At 51.3% G+C, this 11073-nt stretch overlaps 1 protein-coding gene across 5 annotated transcripts; it reads right to left on the reverse strand.

The window, feature by feature from the left end:
- Positions 1–47: 47 nt before the first annotated feature.
- NR1H3 (nuclear receptor subfamily 1 group H member 3) lies at positions 48–8785 on the reverse strand. 5 transcript variants are annotated; one of them, XM_023550645.2, is made up of 11 exons: positions 8751–8785; positions 7884–7936; positions 7303–7382; positions 6655–6843; positions 5580–5846; positions 5112–5320; positions 4833–5012; positions 4526–4625; positions 1399–1512; positions 1086–1180; positions 48–883 (listed from the first exon to the last, which is right to left on the reverse strand). In XM_023550645.2, the coding sequence occupies exons 3-11, from the start codon at positions 7343–7345 to the stop codon at positions 737–739; spliced, it is 1344 nt and encodes a 447-aa protein (XP_023406413.1). In that variant the 5' UTR covers positions 7346–7382; positions 7884–7936; positions 8751–8785; the 3' UTR covers positions 48–736. The 5 variants fall into 5 exon arrangements, with proteins under 5 accessions (XP_023406413.1, XP_064144252.1, XP_003412295.1 ...); XM_064288182.1 differs by lacking the exon at positions 8751–8785 and adding an exon at positions 8729–8747; XM_003412247.4 differs by lacking the exon at positions 8751–8785 and adding an exon at positions 8349–8598.
- Between the last annotated feature and the right edge of the window lie 2288 nt (positions 8786–11073).

Genomic DNA, 11073 nt, shown 5'->3' on the forward strand with positions numbered 1-11073 from the left:
GGAATACACCACGATCCCACCTGGATCATTAAGACAGAAGGGGCATCTAAACATCAGCAATTCATTTACCCATATGTGCAAGTAAAAAAAAAAGCCAAACCCGTTGCCCTCAAGTCAATTCCGACTCATAGCGACCCTATATGATGCAATAGGGCTAGTAAAAGGAGGTCCTTCTCATTGCCAGGGCTGTCACTTGTGACTAACTCCCTTCTCTGGTTCTGGAGGTGGGTCCTAAGAGAGACGGAGGCTTCTTTCTCTTCTCCCATGCCCCCAGCCCCAATCCAGAAATTGCTTTCTCTCATTCTGCATTCATTTTGGTTTTCCTGTTCAAATGATGCCAGACCTATCAGTGAAGCAGCCCTGAGGCATTTATGGCCAAGCCACAGAGTGACAGTGGAGAATTTCTCTTGGGGCCCTGTGGGGAAAACAGGAAGTGGTGGAGGCAGGATGGGCTGGGCCCTGGAGAACCTTGTGCAATGTGGCCCCCCAGGTTCATCCATTTGGCTGAGTCAGTGTGATCTTCAGATGGAGCACAGCTTTAGCAGGATCCCAACTGCCCAGCAGCCACAGAACTCCCAACCCTTTGACGCTCTTTTAGTGCCCCATGAGGACCTCCCCTGACTCCCCTCCACCCCTTGGGAATGTTTGCCCTTCTCAGTCAGCTCCACCTCTAAGAGGTGGTCACTGGGCCTCAGACAGTCAGACCCAGAAAACAGAAGGTATGGGGGAAGAACAGTCATTCGTGCACATCCCAGATCTCAGAGAGCAGCGGGGGAAGCTTTTTGTCCTGCAGGCGCAGTGCAAACACTTGCTCTGAGTGGACGCTGCTCAGTGTCCGGAGGCTCACCAGTTTCATTAGCATCCGTGGAAACATTAGTCGGTCCTGGCGGTAGAAGAGGGACGAAAGAGTGTAACTTTTGCCTCCCTCTAGGGAAGGGGCAAGCATAGGAGAGTTGTGGGAGAGGCAGAGAATGATCCACACACAACGGAGTCAGAGAGGGAGTCTTACAGGGAAAGTAGGTGGTGAGGTGTGTCAGGGATGGGCCTGTGGAGAGGAGGGAACAGGGCGCCATGGGGAGACTCACATGGGGGTGGTGGATGGAGACGTAGGCATGCAGGGCCTCCACATATGTGTGTTGCAGCCTCTCTACCTGGAGCTGGTCCTGCACGTTGGGCCGGTCTATAGGCCACCAACAGAGTTGAGGAGCAGGTCTGGCCGAGGTCTTAGTTCCTTACCCCAAATCTCAACCCCAAAATAGGGACATGCCCCCACCCAACCTCTCCCATCCCGGAATACCAGAGCGAGTGCCTCCACCCTCACAATTCCTGCCATGTGGGCCCTGCAGCCCTCCTTGGTGCATGTCTCTTAGCTGTTTCCCTCTTGCCCCTCCTCCGAACCTGCAGAGAAGATGCTGATGGCAATAAGCAAAGCAAACTCGGCATCATTGAGTTGCAGCTCATTCATGGCCCTGGAGAATTCGAAGATGGGGTTGATGAACTCCACCTGCAGCCCTGAGGTGGAAGAAGGGAGGCAGGAGTGGCAGGAACTTCCTTCTATCCTCCAGCTCCTCAGCTGAGGGAACTACTTCACTAAGAAGTCTCCAGGGCTCTGTTGTATGACCTTGGGCAAGTTTCTTAAGCTCTCAAAGCCTCATCTGTAAAAGGGGATGCCTACCTGAACCTATCTCATAAGGCTGTGGGGATGGTTAAATGGCAAAGCATGCAGAGCACTTAGCACTGTGCCTGGCACACAGGAGGTGCTGAATTAAATGGTAACAACAATTCCATTCTTATAGGAACTCTTGAGGGTCCCACATTACTAGAAAGAGAGGCAATACTTATTTTCATTCATGAAGTCTTTTTAGCTGGCAATTGGCACTATTTATTTGAAATACTTTATATACATTTCATATACCATTCCAGGTTACAGAAGTATGGTTGAGGGTGTGGACTCTGGAGCCGGACTGCCTAGGTTTCAGTCCTGGCTCTACCTCTTAGTAGCTGTGTGACCCTGGGTAAATTATTTAACCTCTCTAGGCCTTGATTTTCCCATCTATAAAATGGAGATAATAATAGGACCAACCTTGATTTTCCCATCTATAAAATGGAGATATTTTTTTAAATAATAGTACCAACCTCATAATGGGTCCCTAGGATGTCTGGCACAAGGTAATTGCCATAGAAGTGTTTGTTAAATTATATATATATATTTTTTAATGGAACCAGTGTTCCTGTTAAGAAGACTGAAGTTCAACAAACCGTGACCTAAAGTCACAGCATCTAGAAAACAGTTTTCCCATAGACACTGTCAAAGTTTCCCCGACCCACACTATCCCCTACGCTTTCTCAGACTTCTTTTAGCAACCATCTGCTACACTTTTCCATTCGAGGCGTCTTGATTAGTCACTTCCTGTGCTTCTACCCTGATGTTTATCATCAGTGTGTGTTGATCCATTTAGTGGGCAAGCCCCATTTTATAAAGCATTTCTCGGTGACCGTCCTATCGTCCATGCATTGCACCCCAAACTGTGCCCAACAGCCCCTTTGCACAGAGGGGAAGAGGAGGCTCTAGAGTTGGGTTATGAACCCTGTGAGGGTCTGCTAATGCTCACTGAATGGATGCGAATGAAATGCAATCAAGTCCCCATCATTTGTCAACCATATGGTAGTGGATATAGAGGGAGAAAGAGACCTGATAAAATAGAGCCCTCGTTTCTTCTCAAGACCTCACTGATGAAATGAGAAATGAAAGGCAAACACGATGATAGCTAAACTGCTTATATAAATAAATCTATAAATAGGTACAGATTCAGATAGCACAAGTTAAGTCCACGAGTGCTAGAGGGAATGCAGAGACATTAGAACTGGGAGGGTTCACAAAGGAGGATGTTATGAAGGAGATGGCCACGGTCAAGGGGGACTGGGGTATTAAAACATTTGGGGAAGAGGTGGTTTGGTAGAAGAAAGTAGCAGGGTTGGGCTTTTAAAGCTGAATAAAGTCATGAGCTGCATAGGGTTTTTCTAGGCTGTAATGTTTACAGAAGTAGATCGACAGGCCTTTCCTCCGCAGTGCAGATGAGTGGGTACGAACCACCAGTCTTGCAGTTAGCAGCCAAGCCCAGACTATTTGTTCCACCCAAGGACTTAAAGTCATCAGATCACTCCTATACATTGGGGCAGCACACTCAGCACTGCCGAAGGCAAGAAATGCCAGTACAGACCTGTTATGCCTTACAGTTAAAGGAGCCCTTTCTAGAAAGCCTTTTGGGTGGCCTGTGTTGGGACAGCAAGGGGCACATGAGCTGGTCTGAGTCACCAGAAAGCAGGGAAGGCTCTATGAGCTCTGGCCTGGAAACTAGGATGTATGAACCCAAGAATGGAGTTATAGCACAGTTAAATTTTATAGACCCACTCACTCACTGTTAAACTGCTAGGTCTCCTGTTGAGCCTCAGTTCAAATCTCTGCAAAACTCCTAGCCTTCCATCTTTTCCCAACTATGCTCTCAACTCTCCCATGTGTGTTGGAGTAGAACTGTGCTCCATAGCGTTTTTTTTATGGCTGATTTTTTGGAAGTAGCTTGCCAGATCTTGAGGCACCTTAGAACTTCCAACCTTTCGGTTAGCAGCCCAGTGCGTTAATTGTTTGTGCCACCCAGGAACTCCTAACACAAACATTACCAACAATTAATGTGAGGACACTCCCGTTGCTCAGCTCCCAGGCAGGCATCATACAGAGAGCAGCAAACCAAACCCATAGCCGCTGAGTCGATTCCGACTCAAGGTGATCCTATAGGACAGAGCAGAACTGCCCCATAGAGTTTCCAAGGAGCTCCTGGTGGATTCAAACTGCCGACCTTTTGGTTAGCAACTGTTTCCAGAGAGCAGCAATGTCAGCTAATTCTTGGAGAAAATACTTCAGACCCAGATGGGGATAAAACATTCACTCTCTCATCCTCAAGTTGCCCCATCTGGGCACCTTTGCAATGTTTCAACCCCAGTGCCATGGCCCATCAGAAAGAGCAATTGAAAAAAAAAGTGGAGGAAAATCAGCCAGGGAAGGAGAGTTTTTGAAACTTAAAGAGCATGTCTAAAGAAAGGTTTGTTCATTATTGACCACTATGAAAGGCTCAGGGCAATGGTTTTCAAACTTTTTTCCTAGCTATAAAATCTTTTCTTCAAACAAAACACAATATATAATGCAGATTTAAATAAGCTTCATGTTTGGCTCAAGTAAGGACGAAGGACACTCCTTGCCTCCCTGTTTCTCCTCTCAGGTGACAGACACTTCCTTGGAACCCTCAGGTTCCTGAGAGCACAGTTTGAAAACCACTCGCCTAATGTAACAGAGGACAGGGGTCAGCTGAGAGCAGTTGAGAGAGGCCTAGCAGCCTTCCAACTTTCTGTCTTGGAATAACAAGTGAAGACTTCCCTCTGTAGCTGCCCAAACCTTGGACCTATGGCTCTGTAGTCCCATGACAAAAACCATCTGCATCCAATCCAGTCCCTTTGCGGTCTCAGTTCTCACCTGCTTTGGCAAAGTCTTCCCGGTTATAACTGAAGTCCTTGAGGAAGGTGATACTCTCACTCCCAGGGTTGTACCTCCGAGATGTCTCCAGAAGCATCACCTGGACATAAGTAAAAAAAAAAAGTAGCAGATCTCAAACAAGGACCGGGAGGGCTGGTCTTGGCATACAACCCTCTCGAGGGAAGGGTGGTCTCCCTCACTCATACTTCCCAGTGGACTTGGTTCCCCCAGTGGGATGTCTGGAGGCCCCTCCCACAGATAATCCCGCTCTGGTTTTCCTTTCACTCCCTCGGCCTCTTCCAGCCACCTCAATGGCAGAGGTCTTCAGCAGGGCAATCTGGTCCTCCCGGCTGAGCTGTAGGAAGCCAGGCAGCTGCTTGGCAAAGTCAACAATTTCCTGCACAGAGACGATGGCCAGCTCAGTGAAGTGGGCAAAGCGCTGCTGACGGGCCTCCCGGCTCTGGGGATCTGGTGCCATGGGCCAAGGCTGCCCACGAGGGCAAGGAGGGAAGAGGAAAACCACTTTGAGTTGGACTTCAAGAAGCCACCTGGTACAGAGCCACCTCTCCCCGGGTCCCTCAGCTACCGTGACTCGAAGCCGATCAGAGAAGGAACGTCTATTGCACTGCTGCTGGGCAGCAACCAGCTTCTCAATCATGCCCAGTTGTTCAGGGCTGAGCTGGGGCAGGACCTGGGTAGGTGAGGAAGCCCTAGGTGACACGGATGTGGTCTGAGCCTGCTCCTCCTCTTGCCGCTTCAGTTTCTTCAGGCGGATCTGTTCTTCTGATAGGACACCTAGCGACGGGATCGTATTTGAGGAAGAGAGAAGAGGGGAAGGCGGGAAGCAAGGGTGGGGCAGAGAGGGTGGTTTGAGGCTCCAGAAAAGCACAGGGCTTTCGGGAAAGTCAAGGAAGAGATGTGAATCTATTCTTAGGGACCCAACAGACTAGGAAGCCCCTGTGGGCTCAGGGACCTGTCTAGCCCCAACCCTGCCACCCGCATGTCCCCTCTTTCCCATCAGCCTCTCCCCTTCTTTCCGTCTCCAGATACTCACACTCCTCTCGCATGCCAGCCTGACGGCATTTGCGAAGCCGACACTCCTGGCACTTGCGACGCATATAGGTGTCCATGGGGCAGTGGCCACCGCTGTGACAGACGTAGCGCGCCCCCTTGATGACACTGCGACGGAAGAATCCCTTGCAGCCCTCACAGCTCAGCACATTGTAGTGGAAGCCCGAGGCCTTGTCCCCACACACACTGCATAGCTCGTTGCCCAGCATTTTGGGAGCTGGTCCCTTTTTCCGTTTTGGTGGACGGAGCTCTGGATATAGAGAAGAGCCTTAATGTGTTTTTCTCAAGGTAAAAGCTTGGTGTCCACTTGGCCACAGCCCTGGGCACTCAGTGACCTTCATTCCCTTCACTATATGCCTTCTAGTCTCTCTATTATAAAAATTGTTGCTGTTATTAGTTGCTGTCAAGTCAATTCCCACTCATGGCGACCTCAAGTGTGCAAAATAGAACTGCTCCGTAGGATTTTCAAGGCTGTGACCTTTTGGAAGCAGATTGCCAGGCCTGTCTTCCAAAGCACCTTTGAGTGGGTTCTAACCACTAGCTTTTGGCAATAGAACGCTTAACCGTTTGCACCACCCAGGGACTCCTTATAAAAACAGTAGCTCTCATTTACCAACTGCCATTGTGTCCTAGGTACTGCAATTGTGTCCTTTTATATGCACTGATCATAAGAGACACGCAAAAACCAAACCCATTGCCACTGAGTCGATTCCAACTCATAGCGACCCTGTAGGACAGAGTAGAGCTGCCCCATAGGGTTTCCAAGGAGCAGCTGGTAGATTCAAACTGCTGACTTTTTGGCTAGCAGCCATAGCTCTTAATCGGTGTGCCACCAGGGCTCCTATAAAGAAACAGGTACTATTATTATTTCCATTTTAAAAATAAGTAAATAGGGTCAAAAGGCTAAGTCATTGCCTAATGAGATTGTAGAAACAAAATTCACATTGAAATTACTGAGGTCTAGTTGACTTCAAGCCTTTGGACTTAAGCATCACATTATAGAGTAAGGAGCCCCAAGGTACCCCTCCCAGATCCAGGAGCCCCTATCTCCTCCTCACCTGTGGACTCTGGAGAGGGCTTTGCCCTGGGGAGCCGGGCTGCGGGTTCTGCTGCTTCCAGCCCCACTCCTGAAGTACCCCGGGTGGGTTGGGGTGTTCTGGTTTCCTCCCTGAGGATGCAGTTGCTGCCTCCCAGCATCTGGCTGCTTGCATCTTGCACATCCGACTCCCAGAGCTCCACCACAGAGTCTGAGCCCCAAAAGACAGGCATGAGGGGGTCTTAGGCCCAGCCCGGGTCCACCTCCCCTGAGTCCTACCTGAGAAATGCCAAACTTGTCTCTCCCCTTAGAGGTCAGCAGAGCCCCAGCTCAGGCTTTGGGACCCCAGAGGTTGTATGGACCCTAGGACTAGTCATCTGTAGTCCCTTGTACCTCAACACTTTAAATAAAGGTTGTTAGTAACCTTTGTCCCCTTGGGGGGCTAAAGTGCGTTCATTTTAGAGATCAAATAGGACTCTTCAAAGCTAGAGCTGGGTAAGGACTAGACATGCCAACTCTCCCCAGCAGCAAGCCCAGATTGGGGAGGACTGGGAAGATGCCCTCAAGGCCAAGCATCAGAACCAGGGTAGAGGTGGCCTGGGCAGGCTGGTTCCTGAAGGTGGAGAGGGGGCCTGGACTCAGGGGAGAGGACTGGAGTGAAGCAGCTTACCAGGAGAAACATCAGGCACTGGGGACTCCAGCCACAAGGACATCTCTTCCTGGAGCCCTGGGCATTACCAAAGGGCTGTCCTGCAGGAATGACCCAGGTTACATCTTCCAGAGCTGGGCTCCATTCTAGCCTCAGCCCGCTTCTCCTCCTACCCAGTCTTTCATCAGTATTAACAATATCAGCTAGCATTTACTTGCCATTTATTAGCCTTGTGCCTCACAATATCCCTGACCCCACAATAGTCAGGACTATTCTTAAGTTTATTTTACAGATGAGGAAACTGAGGTTCAAAGAGATTAATAGCCTGTGGTTACACAGTCAGGCAGTGGTAGAACCAAGGCTCCAGCCCCAGCCTCGAAGCCTGGACTCTCGGCCACCATGACCCCCTTTCTCCCCCAGAACCCCCTCTAGCTCATCAGGAAGCCAGTGGGCGCATCTGCCTTTCTGTCTCAGAAGGGCATGTCGCTGAGTTGCAGAGCCCCTTCCCCCTCACTCAAGCATGGGGGGCAGACTGGGGCAGCCACAGTTGGGCAGGACCAGGAGATAGGGTGGAGGCTCACTACCCCCAGTGAAGTACCTACCTGCCTTCTAGAGAACCTCACCACTTCCCAAGGTCCCAGCACAATCCTCTTGCCTCCAAGAAAAAAAAAAAAATTTTTTTTTTAAATGCTGTCCAATAGATTCCTACTCATAGCAACCATAGAGGGTTTCCAAGGCTGTTTTTACAGAAGCTGACTGCCACATCTTTCTCCCACAGCAGCCGGTGGCTTCAAACCACCGACCTTTCAGTTAGCAGCTGAGCGCTTTAACGACTGGGCCAGCAGGGCTCCTCTTTGCCTCCAAGAGTCTCCCTATTTCCCACATAGGAACTCCTCGTGAGTTACTCTGGGGCCTGAATAGAATCCTGTTCTGGCCTGTCCCTGCCCCAGCTTTAATCACCATCATTCCTCACCTCTCCAAAGGGCCCCTTCTAAGACCCACAGGACACCTCCATCCCCCAGACACACACAGAGCCCCAGGCCTGCGGAGGAGCGGAGCGGACCCACCGAATGCCCAGGCAGCCAGACTTCCTGGCTGGGCAGTCTCTGGAGCCCCCTTGCTGGGAGAGGAGGACGGTGCAGTCCCTCGTCTCGAGACCGGCGGTCGCTTTAGCTGAAGCCGAGCCAGAGGGGCCGACAGCCCCAGGGAAGTGGATGTGGGGAAAGGCCGAGGGGAGGTACTGCCAAGCGGTCGGGACACCTCTCCTTCCTGCTACCGGCCCCGGGGCCGACCTAGGCTCTGGCTGCGCCGCTGCCGCCCACGGGGCCGCTTCCCCAGCACGCTGACTCCTCCCCGGCCCGCCGCCCCCTCGCCCGGCACCACCCCTGGCCCCTGCCCCCTGCGCTCGCTCGCGCTTCCCCGCAGACCGCCCGGCTCCACGTCTCACCCCTTGCTGCCCTTTCCCTCACCCTGGAGGCTCTTAGCTGCTCTCACAGGACTGCCTCCCAGGTACCCCCACCCGGATCCAGGCAGCCTGGAGACAGCATCCCCGCCCCTCCACAGACACCTCTCAGACCAAAGGTCCCCGGCACGGCCCCGGAATTGCGACACCGGAGCGCCAGCCTGCTTTCCCAGCCTCCCTCCTCCCCCTTTGCCTCTGGGAAGGGGCCAGGGAGCACTCCCCATTAACCCCAGGCCTCAACCAAGCTGGGAGAACTTTAGGGGTGGAGAGAGGCAGGTGCTGGGCCTTCCAGGAAGCTTCTAATTGTGGGTGCCCTGCGGGTATCCACAGAGAGTGGAGGCGGCAGAGAGAGTGATTGGTAGGAAGTCTGCTGTGAGCAGTGGCAGGCCTGGGATGAGGGTGGGGTGGTGGACCCAGGTACCAGCCCAGGTTGGACCAGAGAAGGTACACAGTTTCCCTTATCTAGGGTATGGTCCATCCAGCATAGGCTGAGAAGAATATGTTGTCTCAACATGCCATTTGGCCCCACCCATGGACAGTCCATGCACATCAGAATCAAACTATTGTAATCCATAAGGTTTTCATCGGCTGATTTTCAGAAGTGGATTACCAGGCCTTTCTTCCTAGTCTTAGTCTGTAAGCTCCATTGAAACACATTCAGCATCACAGCAACACGCAAGCCTCCAGAGACAGATGGGTGGTGGCTGCTCATAAGGTGCATTGCTGGGAATTAAACCCAGGTGCTCACATGGAAGGTGAGAATTCTACCACTGAGCCACCACTGCCCTCTGGAACGACTATAGCCTAGTCTTCCTGCCCTGCTGCCTGGGACATGAGATCCCTGACGGTAGACACCATGTTTTATTTATTTTTATCTCCCCTAAAGCCACAGGAACAGGGCCTGGCATAGAGTAGGCAACAGAGCAGATGTTCTGTTCTTGTTGGTTGAATGAATAACAAGTAAAACAATACGATCTTCCTCTATCCCCCACTTGTTAGCGCTGGTCAGTTTCATCTCAACATATTGGTTCAGTGATTGGTCTCTGGAATCAGATTCTAGGTTCAAATCCCGACCCTTCCTCTTAGCTGGGTGATCTCGATTGAGCAAGTTACTTCATGTTTCTGAACTTGTTTCCCTATCTATAAAATAGGGATAATAATAGTGGTTTGTGCCACATAAGGTTGTTGTGAAGATTAAACAATGTATCATAGCACATAGTGTTCAAAAAATGATAGCAGTTATCATTACCCTCTCAATCCTTTCAGCTATAGGACTTCTCACCACCCTGAATCTGTACCTTGTTAACCTTCCAAGTGGTTTCCACGTGCGAATCCCTCACCACCTCTTTTGGGCCTCATAGCAGCCCCAGGAGGGAGGGAGGGAAGGAGGGAAAATAACAGGAGCCCCATCTTACATAAAACAACGAAGCTCATGTGAGAGCCGTTCCCAAGACTACACACAGCTAGTAGCCAAGCTGGGCTCAGAATCCAGGTGTCCTCCCTCCAGTCCCTGTCCTCCACCTGTCTCCTCTATCAGCATCCAGGACCCTCTTGGTGTTGTTGCCTCTCCGGTCTGATGGAACAGCAAAGTCCTGAGATGGAGAAGCCGGGGCTGTGGGCTGCAGGGGGAGAGGTTGAGGGCCCTGCAGATGTCTCAGTACAGATGTGGGAAGCAAGGAGCTAAGGTTACTGCTGGTCATTCACCCCTGCCCACTCCCAGTTTCCTGCTTCTAGGCTCTTCCTGTTTTGCTGTGAACTGTAGTTCCCACGGGCCCCACATTAAAGTATAAAAGGACAAGGGGCCAGGGCAGGCAGCCAGTTGTTGGGGGGGGGGGCGGGGACAAAACAGAGATGAACAGGGCACCAGGGAAGAGGAGAAGAGAGGGAGCAGGGAAAGAGCAAAACGGGGTGCATGGGTGTGGAAGAGAAGGAACAGGATTCGAGAAGGACAAGGAAAGCAGAAATAGAAAAGAAGCTTGAAGAAAGATGGGAGGAAGCACAGGGCAGAGCAGGGGGAACGACTTAGGGAGCAGAGCCTTGAAGACAGCAGGCTGGGGGATGTTGCAAAATCTGCCCATGTATTCATTTTCATATTTCAGAAAAGCCCCTCTGACACCCCTTGTCTAAAAGTTCTGCCTCTAGCTTTTGCTCTTGTTCTATCTCGTCACAAGATCCTTCCTGCACAAGGCCCCTAGCCTGGCTTGGGCATCTCTGAGTCATGAGCACATGGCTCTCCATTCCTCTTGCACGCTCCTTCCCCAATTTTCACAAGGCCCCAGCTGTCCTGGAAAGTAGAAACCAGGGGCTCCAGCCTCTAGGAAACTGTAACT

This window comes from Loxodonta africana, chromosome 7, assembly GCF_030014295.1.
Source record: "Loxodonta africana isolate mLoxAfr1 chromosome 7, mLoxAfr1.hap2, whole genome shotgun sequence".
In the NCBI taxonomy this organism is placed as follows: Eukaryota; Metazoa; Chordata; class Mammalia; order Proboscidea; family Elephantidae; genus Loxodonta; species Loxodonta africana.

Excerpts from the sequence above, each read along its gene's own strand:
- NR1H3 (XM_023550645.2), bottom strand. The coding sequence starts at position 7,345 with ATGTCCTTGTGGCTGGAGTCCCCAGTGCCTGATGTTTCTCCTG. Across the intron at positions 5,847-6,654 it reads GCCCTCTCCAGAGTCCACAG|AGCTCCGTCCACCAAAACGG; the intron begins GTGAGGAGGAGA and ends CTCTATATCCAG. Across the intron at positions 5,013-5,111 it reads CTGATCGGCTTCGAGTCACG|CCTTGGCCCATGGCACCAGA; the intron begins GTAGCTGAGGGA and ends CCTCGTGGGCAG.